Source organism: Anguilla anguilla, chromosome 11 (assembly GCF_013347855.1).
Source record: "Anguilla anguilla isolate fAngAng1 chromosome 11, fAngAng1.pri, whole genome shotgun sequence".
NCBI classification, from domain to species: Eukaryota; Metazoa; Chordata; class Actinopteri; order Anguilliformes; family Anguillidae; genus Anguilla; species Anguilla anguilla.
In genome coordinates, this window is record NC_049211.1 from 4,115,025 (window position 1) to 4,136,259 (window position 21,235).

The 21,235-nt window shown below is 44.4% G+C and overlaps 1 protein-coding gene across 1 annotated transcript in view; it reads left to right on the forward strand.

The window, feature by feature from the left end:
- The window catches only part of grm6a (glutamate receptor, metabotropic 6a), a 64,970-nt gene extending 44,180 nt beyond the window's left edge, over positions 1-20,790 (forward strand). Inside the window, exons 5-12 of the mRNA XM_035381087.1 lie at positions 459-613; positions 1,552-1,692; positions 2,149-2,349; positions 6,060-6,199; positions 6,746-7,369; positions 9,658-9,969; positions 16,738-16,996; positions 20,653-20,790. Of these exons, the coding sequence (XP_035236978.1) occupies positions 459-613; positions 1,552-1,692; positions 2,149-2,349; positions 6,060-6,199; positions 6,746-7,369; positions 9,658-9,969; positions 16,738-16,977 (1,813 nt within the window). The 3' untranslated portion in view covers positions 16,978-16,996; positions 20,653-20,790. The remainder of the gene's footprint in view (positions 1-458; positions 614-1,551; positions 1,693-2,148; positions 2,350-6,059; positions 6,200-6,745; positions 7,370-9,657; positions 9,970-16,737; positions 16,997-20,652) is intronic.
- The last annotated feature ends 445 nt before the right edge of the window (positions 20,791-21,235 follow it).

Sequence of the window (21,235 nt, forward strand, 5' to 3'; positions counted from 1 at the left end):
AGACTAAGATAGGCCAGATTGTACATTTTTCCAGGACGCCGGGAAACCCTCTGTTCTTTCTGATGAGCACGATGAGACATTTAATGACCGCGGTGATTCAGGACCTGGATTTAATGCTTCGTTTGAAACGTGCCGTAACTCTCAACAGCACAGCGGCTAGCTTAATGTAGCTTGAGCCGTGCAGCAGGGAACTGCGACATGGCTGTGGTATGGCTGTGAGCGAAATTATGCTATTTTTAGCTTTTCAGTTCGAAAATATGAACAATTTTTTAAACAGCACAGGGATTCCGATTTGAAAATACTAACAGATCAACCTTTTTATACAAGCAGGTAGGCTGTAATTGCTGATGTATGTGGTCAATATTAGGTTGTTAAGCAGTTTTAAATAGTTTTTTGTAATCTTTAAGTTTTTTGTCCAAAATAACTGACCAGCTGCTCAATCTCATCTCTCCGTTTAGGCGTGTCCTAGAGGCAGCGAAGAAGGCCAACCTGACGGGTCACTTCCTGTTTGTGGGCTCCGACAGTTGGGGCGCGAAAAACTCCCCAATTCTGGACCAGGAGGATGTGGCTGAGGGGGCCGTGACCATCCTGCCCAAAAGGGCTTCGATTGACGGTACAGCCAACATTCTCAACCCAGTTTTTGGCTGGACTGCAACAGTGGGGCCAGCCCTATAAACGCGAACGTCTGTGACTGAGTGACTGAGTGATGAAGTTACACCATTGGTCAGTCGAGTTATGAAGTTACACCGTTGGTCGGCCGGGTGAAGTCTGTTAGGTCCAGCCGTATACTAGGTTTTGACCTGGTCTTGTTTATACTGCTTTTAAAAATTAAAAAAATCATTATGAATAAGGGTACTACTCATGCATATTCATGAATCCCTGAATATAAAGCAAAACACAGAATGGTCAGTCACTACTTTTTTTATTGTTAGAACATTAAGTGTTATTATTATCTTTGTTTCTATAATAATAATAACAATAATAATAATAATAATAAGAAGAAGAAGAAGAAGAAGAAGAAGAAGAACATTATTGTGAAGGGGGGGCACTCAACTCACCCATCATTAGTGTGTACTGTAGCACCCAGATGGGGGACATAAGACAACTACTTTGTACCAGAAAACTCACTCCACCTTATCTTTGGGGAAGAGAGAGGGAACAAAACTGGGGGATAATTAGGGTTAGGGTTAGGAACGCCATGAAACTTCGTACACAGTTCTATGATTGTGGGATTACACTTTGTCACTTTGGCCACGTCTTCAATGTATCATCTAAGACAGGGGTCCTCAGTCTTATCCAGAAATGGCCGGTGTGGGTTCAGGCTTTCCAACCAAGCAGTTTACGCACCTGATTCCACTAATCAAGGTTCTTAGTAAAGACTCTAGTGGTTGATTAGTAGGAGCAGGTGTGTAACTGCTTTGATGGAATAAAAGCCTGCACCCACACCGGCCGTTTCTGGATAAGACTGAGAGCACAGTCTTAAACCGATGAAAAAGAAGAGGTTGGCACACGAGAGTGATGAACGATGAATGTTCTGTGGCTTTGGCTCAGGGTTTGACCAGTACTTTACCTCAAGATCTCTGGAGAACAACCGAAGGAACATCTGGTTTGCCGAGTTCTGGGAGGACGATTTCAGGTGCAAACTGACGAGGCCAGGCATCAAATTAGACAGCGATAAGAAGAAATGCACAGGTACGAACACACACTACATTTATTTATTTATTTGTTTATTTATTTATTTATTTGTGGCCCTTTGAATTGATTTTTTTTTTTTTAACATTTGTATTATTATTGTTGCTGTCATTCATTTTCATTCATTCAATTTGTTAAGATACATTCTGTACAATAACTGGGTGTCATAAAACAGAACTAGCAAGGCTAAAAGCCTGCGGTTTTGGGTGCATAAATGAATTCAAACAAATGTGCTGCACATCTCTCACCCTCTCTCTCTCTCCCTCTCTCCCCCTCCCTCCATCTCCCTCTCTCTCTCTCTCTCCCTCCCTCTCTCTCTCTCTCTCTCTCTATCTCTCTCTCTCTCTCTCTCCCTCTCTCTCTCTCTCTCTCTCTCCCTCTCTCTCTCTCTCTCTCTCTCTCCCCCTCCCTCCCTCTCTCTCTCCCCCCCCCCACTCTCTCGCTCGGGCCCCACAGGCGAGGAGCGGATCAGCCGCCACTCCCCGTACGAGCAGGAGGGGAAGGTGCAGTTCGTGATCGACGCGGTGTACGCCATGGCGCACGCCCTGCACAGCATGCACCTGGACCTGTGCGCCGGGGCCGCCGGCGTCTGCGACAAGATGGACCCCGTGGAGGGCCGGATGCTGCTCAAGTACATCCGCGCCGTCAGCTTCAACGGTGAGCTCACGGCCTGGCCCGGCAAAAAAAGACCAAAAGAAAAACCAGCGGCTTTACAGTACATCTCAGGCATTTAGCAGACGCTCTAATAACGCAGCTGTTGCATTGTTTTTTATAGCATAGTGAACCCATTTATACAGCTGGATATGTACAGAAGCAATTCGGGCTACGTAGCTTGCGCAAGAGTACTATGGCACTCTATGTCCTACCTGGGATTCGAACCTGTGACCTTCAGGTTACAGAATCGTTATGGAAGGCCAGTTCTGTAACTGTTGCACTACGTTGCAGCAATGCCCTTTTTGGCAAGACCACAGACATTTTGTTTTGGGGAGGTTTTGGGGAGACACACACACACACACTGCTGGACCACCTAGTCTCACCTAGTCAAATGTGAAGTCTCACAAGCATGGGAGGTAGTCCAACAATGAATTCATGTGAAAATATTGGGGGTGTCTCCGTGTCTCCCCCCAAACCTACGCGTATGGGTGGGAGGGTCCATGGTGAATACTGTACAGCACATCTATCTGAAAATGCAGACCGCATTCAGTTTGGTCTGGTTTCAAGATTTTGTTAATGGAATCACCGGTAAACAGTTGGTCAATAAATCTCCTGCTTAGAGGGGTACAGAACACACTCTAGTATAGACACCAGTCAATGAAAAGATGCTTACATTTTCCAGTGTGTGAGATATTGTTTCTCACTGAATGGACAATAAAGCTTCAGAAAAGCATATTTTATTTTTGGCCATGTTGTATGCAACAATAGGAGCAATGAAGCCAGTGGTGGTATAGAGTCTGAAAAGGTGGCGAATTCCACACACTGAACTCATTTAATGATCTCTGGGAAGCTTCTGTGACAGCCTCCCCGACAGAGCTGTGAGCTGTGAGTATGTTCGGCTGGATGGATGTGGAAGGAAGCGCATGCATTATTAACTGAATCTGAATTATGAATATGTCATCACCGTGGCTTCTTCTGGGCTCCCCCCCCTGCCTGTGGAGTTTCACACCTGTCCATACATTTAAAAATCAGGAACATTAATGTCTTTCTCCCCAGAAAAGGGGTGGGGGTCTAGCTGTATATCAACTAAAACTTTTTTTTTTCAGGCTAAAAGCTCTGTGGAACATAATGTTCTTGTATAATTTTTGTGAATATGGGAACTATAACTAGGTTACAGAAATTACATATTAAATTTGATTCCATTTGGTCCGGCAGTCATGTAATCCCCAGTTTGCATTGTCATGACCTCTTCCAAGAGCGGTGGTTGACACAGTAAACCGCAAATAGAGGAATAAATTAACAAGCTTATCAGTACTTTGAAAAAAGAAGCACTACACCCATACCCCCCCCCCCCACCCCCCCCCCCACCCCCCCCCCCCCCCCCCGCAGCCCCCCCACCCCCCCAGCTGCTGGAGTCCATTTGACTTAGCGTTTAATGTAGTAGTATTACTGCTGAGCACATGAAATAATTTTCATTACAAAGAGATCAGGTTACAATGAATCATTTTGATTATGACTAAGAGGTCATGGTCTTTTTTTAATTTTTTTTTTTTTACTTATACAGTTTTTTTTCAAATAAAAGGCAGAGCTATCATTTTATATGTCACCAAGTGAATAGGGATCAGTCACCATTGGGTGTCATTTTACACTGCCCTGCTTGTGTCAGGATGATTCTCAAATGAAGGCGTGTTCTCTGCCTCCTGTATGTCCCTCACCAGCCACCACATACATTTAAATGGAGCAGCAGCACTGAGGAGAGCTGTTTTCCTGGCTGAGTGTGGTGCTGGTGGAAGATCATTGGCTGTTCATTATACTAAAGGGAAATAATTGCTGTTGTATGATGAACAGCCAATGACACGCCAACAATAAGTCAATGAACAGCCAATAATGAGCCAATGATCTTCCACCATTTGTACCACTTGTGTGGATGTATAAGAAGCAGCATGACAGAGGAGAGCCATTTCCCTGGCTGAGGGTGGTACTGGTGGAAGATCGTTGGGTCATCATTGGATTATCATTGGCTGTTCGTAGTAGGAAGGGAAATAAATGCTGTTGTATAATGAACAGCCAATGATAAGTCAATGATCCTCCACCGCTGGGACCGCTCGTGTGGATGTATAAGAAGCAGCAGGACGGAGGAGAGCCATTTCCCCTGGCTGAGGGCAGTGTGGGGGAGGGGTGGGGGGGGGAGGGGTCCCGGGACGTCACGCTGCACTCGCCCCGCGGTGGCTCGGGGCTAACACGAGGGGCGGGGCGGCTCACAAAAAGCGTCCCATCACTCAGCTCCCCTCTCCCCAGGGCCTCCCCTCCGCAGTCAGGAGACACTCTCTCTTCTTTTCAAAAAGCCATCTTCTGCGTCTTCTTCTTCTTTTTTTTCTTTCTTCTTCTTCTTCTACTTCGTCCCTCTAAGTTATTTTTTCCCCCTGCTGCCTGTTTCTCGCTGCTTTTGTGGGTAAGAAGCTTTCTATGAAAAGCTTCCACCCCCCCCCCCAACCCCTACACCCCCGCCCCCCCCCCCCCCCCCCCCACACATTTCAGTTTGGCCCCTCTGTGCCGAGTGTCTGTTATAGAAAAAGCTCACTCCAGAGTGGGCGCCTGAAGGGATGGACCTGAACACGCAATATGCATTACAGCACGCTGGGACCGTCTCTTAATGCAGGCATAGGAAATAAGGCTGTGCTGCGTGATGGGTGGGGGGGGCTGCGGGGGGGGGGGGGAGTGTATGGGGGGGGGGGGGGGGCGGGGGGCTAAGCCTGCTGTTCAGAGCCCTTCGGGACCTGACTGACTGGGACCGGCTCCTCACGGTCACGGGGCATCACATCGTGGGGCCCAAACCGTCCTGTCACATCTGCCGTGAATATGCAGATGAAAAAAAAAATGCAAAAAAGGTTCATTTTTTTATCTCAGATAGATAGATCTGATCCTGCCCCCTGCACTGATCACCGTGGGGTCGTGGTGGAACTTGTTTTGTTTAAAAAAAAGAGAAAAGAAATTGGATTATTCATAAGAAAGTGAAATTTTCAAAAAAGGTATACCACATGATTTTGGTATCTGATGATTTTAGGACCTGTATGTTTCGTATAGACCAAATCTTGATAACATCTAAGCTGAGCTAACATCTAAGATGAGCTGTAAAGACAGAAAAGTTGAACATGTAGTATCACAAGGGAATGATGCAAAGAGATGAGCCTCAAAGACTTTTTAAATGTAGGGAGGAAAGAATATGTGTAGGTTTGGGTGGAGACAGGGACACATGTCACCCCCAAATATTTTCACATGAATTCATTGCTAGACCAGCTAGTATTGCTTGTGAGAGTTTGACTATGTGACTCTAGGTGGTCCAGCAGTGTGTCTCCCCCAAAGTTGAAATGAAATGTATGCGAATGGAGGCAAGTACTATTGTAGACTTCTATAGTGGTTCATCACATATTGTGCCCAGTTGAAATTATAACCAACCCAGAGAGAGAGAGAGTATTGCCATGACAACATGCAAGAAAATCAGCTGCAGAGCAGACCCTTTGAAGAGTGGTTATTATTCTATGGAATGTTTTTAATTCAGCATTCCAGAGCTTTGTTGCTTTCAGTTGCCAGTAGCGATTGTTACTTCAGCATTAGAACGTTCCGTTACAGTAAAAACATTCTAATCGCATACTTGTGATCTCACGCCTTAAAGGGTTAGTAATAATAATAAGTACTGGTGTTTGTGCCTACAGGCAGCGCGGGGACCGGTGTCCTCTTCAACGAGAACGGAGACGCTCCGGGACGTTATGACATCTTCCAGTTCCAGATGTCCAATACCACCTCCCCGGGCTACAGGGTCATCGGCCAGTGGACCAATCACCTGCGACTCAGTGTAAGCCTCCGCAGGCTTGTCTTTCCTCTTTGGCGCGGTTACTCAAAATGGTCACATGACGTTTTACACCATCTGTATTTTATCAAGAATTCAAAGCGTTTTTGTTGAAAGACCCAGGATAGCCCTTCGTGTTCGTTTGTCAGGGTGCCTGTGCCTCTACATTGTCACACTCAAAGGTTCACAACAGCCTTCCAATGTAACAATCTTGACTTTGGTCAGTTGAGCATTGGGAGTGCTATTTGACATGGCGACTAGTTGCTGTATTGATTTTTTTGATAGATTTGATTGATTGATTGATTTATTGATTGATTGACGGTTTATGGGCACACCTTGGGCATGTCGAAGTGTCCCTGAGCAAGACACCTAACCCCTAATTGCTCCCAACGAGCTGATTGGTACCTTGCATGGCAGCCTTTCACTGTTAGCGTGTGAGTGTGTGTGTGTGAATGGGTGAATTAGAGGCATCAATTGTAAAGCGCTTTGGATAAAAGCGCTATATAAATGCAGTCCATTTACCATTTATTTACCATTTGCCTTCCCTCTCAGATTGAGGAGATGCAGTGGTCCGGCGGGGAGCGGCAGGTCCCGGACTCCGTGTGCAGCTTCCCCTGCAACCCGGGCGAGAGGAAGAAGATGGTGAAGGGCGTGCCGTGCTGCTGGCACTGCGAGCTCTGCGACGGCTACCAGTTCCAGGCGGACGAGTTCACCTGCGAGACGTGCCCCTTCGACATGCGCCCCACGGAGAACCGCACGGGCTGCCGGCCCACGCCCATCATCAAGCTGGAGTGGCACTCGCCCTGGGCCATCATCCCCGTCTTCCTGGCCATCCTGGGCATCCTGGCCACCCTGTCCGTGGTGGTCACCTTCATCCGCTTCAACGACACGCCCATGGTGCGGGCCTCGGGCCGCGAGCTCAGCTACGTGCTGCTGACGGGCATCTTCCTCATCTACCTCATCACCTTCCTCATGATCGCCGAGCCGGGGCCCGTGGTGTGCGCCTTCCGCAGGCTGCTGCTGGGCCTGGGCATGTGCATCAGCTACTCCGCCATGCTCACCAAGACCAACCGCATCTACCGCATCTTCGAGCAGGGCAAGAAGTCCGTCACGCCGCCCAAGTTCATCAGCCCCACCTCGCAGCTGGTCATCACCTTCATCCTCATCTCCGTGCAGGTGAGTCTGTAGGCCTTGTCTCTGTGCAGGTGAGTTTGTAGACTTCATCTCTATTCAGGTGAGACTGTAGGCTTCATCTCTGTGCAGGTGAGTCTGTGAACTTTGTCTCTGTTCAGGTGAGTCTGTAGACTATGTCTCTGTGCAGGTGAGTTTGTAGACTTCATCTCTATTCAGGTGAGACTGTAGGCTTCATCTCTGTGCAGGTGAGTCGGTAGACTTCATCTCTGTGCAGGTGAGTCTGTAGACTATGTCTCTGTGCAGGTGAGTCTGTAGACTTCATCTCTGTGCAGGTGAGTCTGTAGGCCTCATCTCTGTGCAGGTGAGTCCACAGGCTGGGGTGCTGTAATGGGGTGGGTACGTTAGGAGGGTTCTAAGGGGGCCCTGACTGACGAGGGCCCTCAAAAAATATTCAAAAATTGGCATTTTTCGGGTGGTGAAACCCAATGTGAGATCTTTTCACGGAGCCTAAGATCCCTTGCCCTGGTTCACAGTTCATAGGCCACACTGGGGGGAGGGAATGATTACTGTTGACACACTGTACATGACCGTGTTTTGCATTTCACTTGAGTCAGGACATCAAACCAGTGAACCAGTGCTAGTGAATCATGACACGCAGCAAGCAGTCCTCAAATAATGTAGAGACTTTACTGTACTGGGAGATACATTATAGTACATTAGTACATTAGTATGCATAGTGCAGCAGATTTGTTTCTTCATTCCTGAAACACCAGTGTTATCTAACCTTGCTCTGATGTTACTTAAAATTACTGAAGATTTAATATAAAAAAATTAACTTTATGTAATACACGCATTTCACATTTATTCTCATATATACTTATGAAATATACCTATTATACACCCTTACACTTCATCTGTGTGCAATCCCTGGCAATTTGCCAAAAATAGCAACTAACAACAACAACAAAAACAACAACAGCTGCGAACTAAAAATACTTCAATGGAATCAATGAAATGGGTCAAAGAAAATTTATTTTTTATGTGAGGCGCACTAGGACACCAACACCTTGCACGATGATTAATCTCCAGTCAAAGTGAAGCAGAAACCTCATGCAGATGTTTTGTGATTGGAGAAGAGGAAGTAAAGACAGGCCCAGCTAGAGGAGGAACATTCGTGCTTCTCCGCTACCACACGCGCACACTAGAAGATCTGTGGGAGTCTGAGCTGGGGACCCCCAAGTCTCCCGGTGACGCTAGCAAGAACATCTGCTCTTTCAGCTATTCATCTCCACTGAGCCCCCCCCGTCCTGCCCCCCCCCCACCCCCCCCCCCCCCCCCCCCCCCCACCCCCCGCCACCCGCCAAGGAAACTTTCCCGTAAAGTTTTTTTCCCATAAATAATGAATGGTAGAAGTTAAGTGTCTGTTTGAGAAGATGCGGTGAGGTAGGGCACACAACAGTGTAAGCCTTATGCTAAGTCCCTGCATAGCAGCCAATTTTACCTCGATTCTACAACTGCTCACTAGCTGTACAGTATATGTGGCTAAGACCAGGGATGGCTCAAACCTTTGAGCCACCCATGGTGAGATGGGGAATGACGGCAGCAGTCACAGACCCTTGGGGGGGGGGGGGGGGGGGGTTAGGGTTAGCAATTGCAGGTTGTGGGGTGGGGTGGAGGTAGTGGTGATGGAAGTGGGGGGGGGGGGGCGGGGTTCACCAACTATCATGAACGCAATGCATGGACTTTCTTACCCCCTTCAATATTATTCTATAATTTATATTTTATTTATACTGTTGGGCTTAGGGCCCCTCAAAGCCTAGGGGCCAGCACTGCATGGAACGAGTGACTATTTGAATTACTCTGCATGATAACATCAGCCAGAAAGCATAATTTGAACAACCCTGCCCAAGAACCTTCTCATGCGCTCAATTTTGGTTCATTGACCCATGACTCTGCAGTCCCGACCAGCACTGTTGCATTTTGTCCCGCACTCTCTCTCTCTCTCAATATATACATTTACATATTGATGTCTTCTGTTTTTCCTTCATGCTCACTGTGTTTCTCATGTCATATTTTTTATGTTTATATTATCTGTTTTTCCCTTCCCTCTCATCAACTCTCTTTATCTACTCTCTCTCTCTCTGTCTCTCTCTACTCTCTCCCTCCCTCTCTCTCTCTCCTCCTCTCTCCCCCTCTCTCCCTCTCTCTCTCTCTCTCTCCCTCCCTCCCTCTCTCTCTATCTCTCTCTCTCTCTCTCTCTTTCCTACTCTCTCTCCCACCCTCTCCCCCTCCCCTTCCCCCTCTCCCCCTCCCTCTCCCCCCCCTCCCAGGTGCTGGGGGTGTTCGTCTGGTTCGGCGTGGTGCCCCCCCACACCATCATCGACTACGAGGAGCTGCGCCCGCCGAACCCGGAGCTGGCGCGGGGCATCCTGAAGTGCGACATGTCGGACCTGTCGCTCATCTCCTGCCTGAGCTACAGCCTGGTGCTGATGGTCACCTGCACCGTCTACGCCGTCAAGAGCCGCGGCGTGCCCGAGACCTTCAACGAGGCCAAGCCCATCGGCTTCACCATGTACACCACCTGCATCGTCTGGCTGGCCTTCGTCCCCATCTTCTTCGGCACCGCGCAGTCCACCGAGAAGGTGAGCGAGAGCGAGGGCGAGCGAGCGAGGGAGAGGGGTGGGGGGGCCGAGGGGGACGCCGCCGCCGCTGTTCTGCAAGCCTTTCGGGTTAAAACGGCCAAATCCCAGGTCTGGCTCTCGCAACACTTGCCACTAAAATCATCCCGAGACTTAATTGGCTAAATAAATGTTCTCTCCCTCTCCACCTTCGCTAATGTGTGGTGAGCGTTCTGGCGCAAATTGGCTGCCGTGCATCACCCAGGTGGGGGCTACACATTGGTGGTGGGTGAGGTGAGTTTCCCTTCACTGTAAAGCACTTTGAGCATTTGGAAAAGTGCTATATAAATGTAATTAATAATAATAAATAATAATAATAATAATAATAATAATAAAATGTCTCGGTTTTGAATCTCGGGGTGGACGTGAAGTTGTTTTGCACGTTTTTCCTGCGCTCAGAAAATACGACGCTCAGTGGACAAAGGCAAGGAATGTAAAAAATGCGGTTTGGGTTGGAAATGAGCACCACCAATACAAATCTATGCGTTTAAAAAAAAAAACAGTGTATTTAAAGCGAAAATCAAAGCAAGAAACAGCCTGCCCAAAACTTGACGACAGGCAACCGTTTTTTTTTTTTTTTTTTTTTTAACGGCTAGGAGATTTCTCTTTAGAAAGGAGCTTTGATGTGGGAATGAGGCGGGGGGGAAAAAGGAGGGGGGGATGAGAAACAGGACGAGAAGAGAATTTCATTCCTCTGTTTTATCTGGGCTAAGACGCACACCGTGACACAGAGACAAAGGACGTCCGCGCATTTTCCATTTTCGCGGCGCACGCCGTGGGTTTTTTAATTGTGGGAGGAAGGAGATAAGAGGGAGAACAATGGCTCCAACCGCCGCACTAAACCTGAGCAGCGCTGCAGGGGAATTAGGAGCGGGAGAGGGAGCAGCCGTCTGAGAGAGAGAAACAACCGGCGGTGCGGCCTCTCGACAAAAAAAACGCCAGTTTCCCCCTCAGAAACATCAATTTCTCCCGCAAAAACAGCCATTAGCACCCTCAAAAACACCTGTTTCCCCCTCAAAAACACCCATTAGCACCCTCAAAAACACCTGTTTCCCCCTCAAAAACACCCATTTCCCCCTCAAAACACCCATTTCTCCCTCAAAAACACCCATTTCTCCCTCAAAAACACCCATTTCCCCCCTCAAAAACACCCATTTCCCCCTCAGAAACATCAATTTCTCCCGCAAAAACAGCCATTAGCACCCTCAAAAACACCCGTTTCCCCCTCAAAAACACCCATTCCCCCCTCAAAAACACCTGTTTCCCCCTCAAAAACACCCGTTTCCCCCCTCAAAAACACCCATTTCTCCCTCAAAAACACCCATTTCCCCCTCAAAAACAGCAATTTCCCCCCTCAAAAACACCCATTTCTCCCTCAAAAACACCCATTTCTCCCTCAAAAACACCCATTTCCCCCCTCAAAAACAGCTATTTCTCCAGTCAAAAACACCTGTTTCCCCCTCAAAAACACCCATTTCTCCCCTCAAAAACACCCATTTCTCCCTCAAAAACACCAATTTCTCCCTCAAAAACACCCATTTCTCCCTCAAAAACACCAATTTCCCCCTCAAAAACACCCATTTCTCCCTCAAAAACACCCATTTCTCCCTCAAAACACTAATTTCTCCCTCAAAAACATCAATTTCTCCTGCAAAAACAGCCATTAGCACCCTCAAAAACACCTGTTTCCCCCTCAAAAACACCCATTAGCACCCTCAAAAACACCTGTTTCCCCCTCAAAAACACCCATTTCCCCCTCAAAAACACCTGTTTCCCCCTCAAAAACAGCCATTTCCCCCTCAAAAACAGCCATTTCCCCCTCAAAAACACCCATTTCTCCCCTCAAAAACACCCATTTCCCCCTCAAAAATAGCCATTAGCACTCTCAAAAACAAACACCCATTTCCCCCCTCAAAAACACCCATTTCCCCCTCAAAAACACCTGTTTCCCCCTCAAAAACACCTGTTTCCCCCTCAAAAACACCCGTTTCCCCCCTCAAAAACACCCATTTCTCCCTCAAAAACACCCATTTCCCCCTCAAAAACACCCATTTATCCCTCAAAAACACCCATTTATCCCTCAAAAACACCCATTTCTCCCTCAAAAACAGCAATTTCCCCCCTCAAAAACAGCTATTTCTCCAGTCAAAAACACCTGTTTCCCCCTCAAAAACACCCATTTCTCCCCTCAAAAACACCCATTTCTCCCTCAAAAACACCAATTTCTCCCTCAAAAACACCAATTTCCCCCTCAAAAACACCCATTTCTCCCTCAAAAACACCAATTTCCCCCTCAAAAACACCCATTTCTCCCTCAAAAACACCCATTTCTCCCTCAAAACACTCATTTCTCCCTCAAAAACATCAATTTCTCCTGCAAAAACAGCCATTAGCACCCTCAAAAACACCTGTTTCCCCCTCAAAAACACCCATTAGCACCCTCAAAAACACCTGTTTCCCCCTCAAAAACACCCATTTCCCCCTCAAAAACACCTGTTTCCCCCTCAAAAACAGCCATTTCCCCCTCAAAAACACCCATTTCCCCCTCAAAAACACCCATTTCTCCCCTCAAAAACACCCATTTCCCCCTCAAAAATAGCCATTAGCACTCTCAAAAACAAACACCCATTTCCCCCCTCAAAACACCAATTTCTCCCCTCAAAAACACCAATTTCTCCCCTCAAAAACACCAATTTCTCACTCAAAACACCTGTTTCCCCCTCAAAAACAGCCATTAGCACTCTCAAAAACAAACACCCATTTCCCCCCTCAAAACACCAATTTCTCCCCTCAAAAACACCCATTTCTCGCTCAAAAACACCTGTTTCCCCCTCAAAAACAGCCAATAGCACCCTCAAAAACAAACACCCATTTCCCCCCTCAAAAACACCCATCTCTCCCCTCAAAAACACCAATTTCCCTCCTCAAAAACACCCATTTCCCCCCTCAAAAACACGAATTTCTCCCCTCAAAAACACCAATTTCCCCCCTCAAAACTACCCATTTGCCCCTCAAAAACACCCATTTCTCCCTCAGAAACCCACCATCTGCCCCCAAACATGCTCCCCCCAAATGTGATATAGCCATTTCTCTTTTGTGTTCTTTCATTCAGAAAGCATCACAGGGATGTTGTTCTCAGTACAAAGCATTAACTGAATCAATCCCTTGTAAATACCACAATGATAAAACCACAGGGACTTTGACTGAAAAGAACACACCATAATGCCTGCATATTTGTCTGGAACAAAAAAAAAAAAAAAAAAAAAAAAACTAAATTACATTTTAAAAGAAAATCGGCATTCCCATAAAAAAATCGAGCCTTCCTATACAAAATACTGAATGGGTGATATATTAATTGGCACTGAGTTTCAGCATAGGGTTCCACTTCTGGTTTGGAGGACCCTTGTGTGTCAGTCTCCTGGTCCCTTAAACCTGCTCCTGAACACGTTGGGAAAAAAAGAAACAAGGTAGGAATGATCAGGATAAACCCTGGGATGCACTGTTGCTACGGTAGCATGGTATCTTTCCTACGAATATACGTTTTTCACGAAATAATAAAAATCGCTAAAAAATTCTTTGGGCGATTACAAATCAACAACAATCTTTACTATCGGCGGATTGCTGCGAGTGTTGACTGACTAGTGAAATGACTACGCTGTGACAAGTACGCAGGTATGCATGCACATGGCGCAGCCGTTGAAAGCATTTTTTTTTTAAAGAAAAAAAGAAGCCATTTCAAAGCCAACCCATCTTTTTCATCAAATGACATAATATTCAGCCTTTGGGTAAAAAAAAAAAAAGAAAAAAAAATTCTCTGACAAATGAGTCCTTTGATGATGGAGAGAGCATCAAAAATAGACGTGTTTTCTTGTCTAATAAAGGCTAACATTGAGAGGCAGTCAGCCGGATATATTTGTGCCCTCGGTCGTGTTCTTCCAGGTCGTTCTTTTCTCATAGAAGAGGACAGAAACAAAAGGAAATGGAAGAAGGTGGTCGTCAAGAGACAGTCAATAGCCATTATGTTGCGTCATCTATAAAGAACAACTTTTGCAGTTTTGTAAGTAGGGTAGTATTTCCTTACAACTACAACTTACAGATGGTTTTTTTTTTTAATCTCAATTGATCGCTTTTTATTGATCTCTTAGTGTAATGTAGGCCATGTTAGGACGATGAAAATGTTCTACAGTAGAAAAGCTCTAGAGAGGGAAAGTAAAAAGCTTTTTTTCCTCATAGTTAATAACTTTGTGAAAGTTTGTTGTTTTCCTGTTAACTGATTTTATTCCAAATAGAATAGTCGCTCTAGACTAAGACACGACGTGTATTCCACTAAGATACATACAACTGCTGATAGAAAAAACATACCTTTAAAAATGAAAAAGGCATTTTTTACACAGCAGTTATATTTCACAAGCCACTTCCTGAGTCCACATTACAAATTAATATCTGAATTATATGACTTCCATTCCTAAACTGAAAAGGCTAATGTGTTAGACACATTGACAATTAGACTAGGCATTGGAATTACTTTTAACTCTGCACTGCATAGAACAAAAAGTGTTTTTATATATTCATGGGGTATGGCTTCAATGTTGAGCACAGCTTCTGAAGGTTCAGAAATTCTCTGTTAATTGATAAATTAAATAATTAATTCCATGCAGCCAATTACAACAGTGCAAACTGCCATTGGATAACCCACCTGCCACTCAAGGAAACTATGCCGTGGCATTGGCTGACTGCATCCAGCGGGTTTGACTGTATCCAGCCTGTGTGGCAGAGATGGTCTGAGATGCCTCCATCGTGCATCATGCACTGAAATACCTTCCGCGTGACCTACCTACATTACCATGGCTTTCAGGTCACTCATGTGTAAGACCATGCACGGGCTCTTAAAGCATAATGGTTTACTGAGAACTGAAATGAACAAAAGAAAAAACCTCAGCAAGCAAGGGAAATAGGATGGAAAAAATAATTTTAAAAAAAAAAATTTTTTTTTACCTTCTGGGTCATTCTATTTATATATTTATTTATTTGTTTGTTTTCATGACCTTTTTTAGACAGAATTGCACCCTGTACAATTAATTTCATTTTTTTGTGTAAAAAGTCTATTTAGTAAAGATGGTGAAAAGCTATCATTTGGAATAAAAGTCTTAAGTGTTAAAATTAAAAATTAAACCTGGTTAGCAAATGGTCAACAGCTTTTCAGATTTTTCCCATAAATAGTAAAAGCAGCAAATTACACTAAATTAAGCATTTTGAACGTCCCCTTAATGCTCCCCTTAAAACAACAGGACCACACAGTCGTATAGACAAATATGGACTCCAACCCACATATCACCACAGTGGCAGAAAGTTAGACTATGTCTATCAGGCTCATGCTGGGGAGGGGGCGGGTGGAGGGGGGGGGGGGCAGTGCCCCCACCCCTTTTGCCCTAAGTGCCCGGTATACCCCTTTGATTTGAATATTTAAAAAATTATATTAGCATTATTATTGCCATCATTCATTTTAGTGCCTATCTTTAACCAAGAAATTAGGAAAAAGTAAAGATAGGAAAAACATGTTGCCCAAAAGTTTATCTAGAGTGCTGTGCCCTTTTCTCTGTCTGAGCTCCTGTCCTTCAAAAGGTCCCTGCATGGCACTGATGTATATAAATAAAACTCTGAAGTATAGCATACACAAAAGTAGAGTGTAATGAATTCCAGAATAGATCCCTGTGCGCCACCACACTCCATTAAACGGAATCCTCTTCAATTTGCACAAATTGAAAAATACAAAATATGCGCGATCAACAGCCTTATCATGCTCGAGCATTTCAAAGCATCGAAGCGCCTTTCAAATGTGGCAAAATGAGGAGTCGTTGGGAGTATATACTGCTATAAAGATGGTGCAGTACGGTTATTAAAAAGCAAAACTGAATTTGTATATCTGTAATGTGTTGTAAAATAGGACCGGAAGGCTTGCTCTCCATACATAAATAAGCTTCTGTCCTCCTGCAACCTGACCTGATACATTTATTCACAGGAAAATGTGTTGCAAAGAACTCAAAGTTTGGCTTGGACTTAAAAATCATATAAGGGCAAAAATGTGAGTTATATCCTAAAATACAGCCAATGGACAAACTCCATATTCACATTTAGATTAAAAACTTGGTTTAATTCAAATCTTCCTCAATTCAAAGAATTCTGAATGGCTAAATTGTTCTTCTTAATCCCATGCCATCATGTAACTTTATTCTAACTACAATTTAATAATAGCTACTGTATATGTTTTGCCACTTGGGCTGTCCCCTCAAAAGTTTGTTTAATTTTTTTATGTATAGCATTCTGAGTTAGCTTTTTAGTTTTTCTTGTGATCATCCCGAGCATGGGATGATAAGTCACAGTTACAATCCGAACTTCCAGAAAGGGGAGTTGCTTAACGCACTCCATAACGAATGCTACATCTGATCTATATGGATGCATGTGGCAAAAAGCATTTGTCGCACTTACAGTTCAAACTTCAGGAAAGGACAGTTGCTTAACACACTCAATAGCGAATGCCACATCTGATCTATATGGATAAGTGTGGCAAAAAAGATTTGTCACAGTTACAATTCTAATTTCTCAATTCAAACTTCCAGAAAGGGGAATTGCTTAACACGCTCTACAGCGACTGCTACATCTGATCTGTATGTATACGTGTGGCCTAATTATTATTATTTTTCCCCGCTCCCCCCCCCTCCCTCCCCGGTCTAGATGTACATCCAGACGACCACCCTGACGGTGTCGATGAGCCTGAGCGCCTCGGTTTCCCTGGGCATGCTCTACGTCCCCAAGGTGTACGTCATCATCTTCCACCCGGAGCAGAACGTGCAGAAGCGCAAGCGCAGCTTCAAGGCCGTGGTGCAGGCGGCCACCATGTCCACCCGCCTGTCCCAGAAGTCCAACGACAAGCAGAACGGCGAGACCAAGATCGAGCCCGACCGGACGCAGTAGGGGAGGCGCGCGGACACGGGTACGAGCCCTGCCATCTGTATATATATCTCTCCCGCCAAAAGTTGAGCTCTGTTTGCTCAGCGACTCGCTGAGCGGCTCAATAACTTATCAGTGTTCCCTCCTCCATATAGACACAAACCCGCATATCACAACAGTATTATAGTATAAAACTATACATACACAGTAGGCGATGCCACCAGTATGAGCCGACATCTTCATCTCCCACCAAAAGTAGAGCTGCGTTTGGTCCTTCAGTAACTCACCAACTCACCAATGCCCCTCCTCCACGTAGACACAAACCCACATATCACAACAGTAGCAGACGGTTAAGTTAAGTCTGCCAAAGTCTGTATAGCTCAAAAGCAGTTTGAGTGAATTACAAAACATTGTGACAGTGTACTGGACCTGCAGACAGATATTAGGTGAACGATCTTACATGAAAGTATTTACAATCGTTCGTTTCCCATGTAATTTTAAAGGACAATCAGGCTATTACTTGTGTTTATATCCAAATTGATATTGCAGACTTAATGGTTGAAGACGTTAGGACTAAATGTCTTGACAGACTGACAGTGTTGATTACACAAATTCACAAATTGCGCTTCATTGCGCTAAAATCTTTATTACTAAAGATGGTTCCGGTCATGTGACCATGACTGACTCAGTCACTGTTACTGAGGAAATCTTAATTAATTTTAATCGCCAGCCACAAGGGCAAACTCCGATTCAGACACAGGTGATGCTGGATAGTTGGTCACTCTTATTATAAATTCTATAATTATGTTTTATTAAGCATTTTAAAGTCCTCTCTTTTACAAGATATAAATCTTGTGGAATTGAAAACCCATCCATTTCACAACAAACATCGCTCATTTTCAAGAATTCCATTTCTTTACCTCTGGGATCCTTTACTGTTATCCTTCCAGGTGACATCTACAATCGCTGAAAGACCAAAGCCATAAATCAGTTCCATAAATAAGCGGTTAAAAATACATTTTTGTTCATCTATTGCCCTGCAACACTGGAGGTACTGGAGAGGAAATTAGAGGTGGTGAAGGTTTTGCATTTCACAGGTCTATATGTACATTTTTATGACAATATCTGTCATGAAAGTCAGCTCCAAGATTTAGTAAAAGCAGTTATTGGGAGAGAAATTATTCTCATTTCCATTTTGAAACAGGATATTGAAATTGCATTCTGTGGATTTTGCATGCATTGAGCCAACCACAAGAGATAAAGTCAACAGCTTCTGAAATGGATTTACTTTCCTTTGCGACACTCACATCTCACACAAGAATTAGGCACATGACAGGTATTTCCGTTTCCTCCCACACTCAAAGACATGCATGCTAGGTGCGCTCCTGCAGTTGCCCTTGACCAAGGCACTTGCCTCAGAACTGGAGTTGGTCCCCGGGTACTGCCCTGTGGCTGCCCACTGCTCCTAGGTAACTAAGGATGGATCAAATGCAGAAGACAAATTACCCCACGGGGTTCAATAAAGTATATCTTAATCTTAATCTTAAACCATTTGTGAGGCATGTACTACCACCAGCAAGAAAACATAGCATGCTGTGGTACATGCCTACTTATTGTTTGCATCAAGGCAAACAGAGGCACACAATATTGTGAAACGGGAACACAGACCATGACTGTCCTTCACGTCCTTTAATTTATCCAGTTTAATTAAGAAGGCCCATCCTGCAGAACTGGATTACAGTATTCTCACACAATAGCATTCTCCGCTACTTAACGGTGACTCATCCCAGAGCTCCAAAGGGGTCTTGACTAATGACATCTGTGCCCTCTAAATGGAAATATTACGTGACCTCCAATGACAGCTGTTACTCACTTTGCCAGAATCAGCTGAGGCCAGACCATGCTGAGGCTCATCCTTTCCCATCATGCATTGCAGCCCAGTTCGCTGCTTATAGCAGCTGACCCAACAGGACTGATCACAGTGTTGTGTGTAAACCATTTCATTTTGTGTGGAATTAGTCAGCCTGCCAAGATGAGATTTTCTTTTCTAACTCGGGAAAATAAAATAATAATGGTAACCTTTGTCATTTGGCCTTCATAAAATTCTCAGTTATTTCCAGGGAACTTCAACAAGATTTTATATTTATAACAGCATGTTGCTGTTGACTTGAAACGGTCATTACCAACATTTCAAAATGCGAATCAAATCCTATCAACATAATTGTGAATGTTAAAAAATTAATATTCAATTTATGTGCCTGGGGAAAATGAGGTTTGATACAAATTTATTTTCCTGTTAGACACTCTATTCAAAGCAACTTACATTTTCAGACTGTCATTACGTTACATTTAGCAGATGCATTCATCCAAAACCACATACTAGTGTATGCAGAATACAGGTCAGATAAGGCACAATTCCCACCTAAGCATCAGTTATCCATAGCCATGGACATCGAGTCTAGTTCACACAGTAAAGCATTGGCCAATCAGTAAAGTTATGGCAAGTCATAAACTAGAAGTGAGGCATTGTGACAAGAGATATGATGAAAAGCTAAGACGTCAAGATGAAGATACAAGTACAACATGAACATTCTAGAAGATCAACATACTACACAACTGTTACATGAAAATGATACTTGCTTGGGGGGTAGTAGCCCTGCAGAAGAGAGTAGTGTTAAAGTTAGTCAAGGTACAGTTTGAGGAGAAGGGTCTTCAAACCATGGTGGAAAATTGGCAGGGACTGCACGGTTTGTAGAGGAATGGGGAGTTCCTTCCACCACAGGGGAGCTAGGGTGAGCCACTCCAACAGTTGCACAATTAAATGTTCAGTGTTAAATTAGCTCTTACAGAGTGCATATGGTCCCTGTTGGACTCCCTGTTGGGAACTGAATTACTCTACCCACTCTCGACCCACCCAACTGCACCTATTAGGCTGTATGGTGTGTAAATCAAAAATGATTAAGACCCCAAGCTACTGCCAAACTAAAGGAAACACCAACTACACAACTACAGTATCCATCTGTGCGACAATCTCGATGGAATGTTCTTGGTGAAACTGCTGGTTCACGCCCTTGTTTGAGGTTTGTAGAGTTCTTTTTTTTGGTCTCAAACCAATCCACAGACATCATGATCAAGTACTTTTTGCTTTCGATCATAGTTGGCCCAAGTTCAAAGTTGGTGCCTTTCCCTCAGACTTCCATGCCAATACCATCTAAGCCACTGTTCCTCATGAAAAATCAGCAAGTCTTCATCTTCATCTTCATCACCGAAGCTCCTGTCGAACATGCCGCAACAACCGTGCTCTTCCAAAGTCACTGAGATCTCTTTTTCTGTCTATGGTGGCTGAAATAACGGGCAACTGAGCCTGCTCAGCATTTTTAAACACAACCATGAGCATTCTGGGATGATATTTGCTTAGGTAGACTCAGGAATCATACCTCTGTGCAAGAAAAGCACATGCTTTCAGTATATTTGTATCCCTCGTGTACTCAAGCGATTCCTTTATTTTGGCAGTTACCTGTATATTCATGAATGGTGCACACTTAAGTATTTTAAAGACTACAATACATTATAGCTTGTGGAAATGCACTGAAACACCAAATAGTGACAGAGAGGATGAGATCATTTTATTTTATATGATTGTTTGAGCGCCTGTATCTTTCAGAGGTGTTTCTCATTTATTTTACTTTATTTTTTCAGGTAACTCCAGCCTACACCAATCAAAGGAGCCCCAACATTGAGCTGGATATCCCAGCAAATACAGGATATAATCAAATTCCCATGCAGTCATACGGACTGCAGGAAAACAACGTGGGATGTAAATCTAATGGAACTGGAACAATGACATTTTAAATGATTAACAAATCACAAACAAAAGAGGATGTAAAAATGTCTCTGTTCCACCAAACATGAAATGCTCCAAATGGTCCTAAAGTAAGTAATGGGTGTTTGGTGAATTACTCCATCTCAAATGGGATGTGACATTCTTTTTGATGATCGCCATTTTACAACAGGATAAGTGTTGACACCGCTGGACAGAACATGAATCTTTGCTTTTATATATCAAAATACTTTCCTGGGAAGAAGAAGAAAAAAAGAAAAGAAAAGAATTTTCTAAATCCCTTTGATGTTCTCCTTTTTTCCTTGCCCTTTAGTTGATAAACTAATTCCTTGAAAAAAAGAAAAGAACAAACGTGGCTCCTCTGAGACAGAGGAGCACAGGCGTGATCCTGAGAACAATTTAGCGTAGCGTGCAGTTTCCTTTGTGTGCTTGGATCACCAA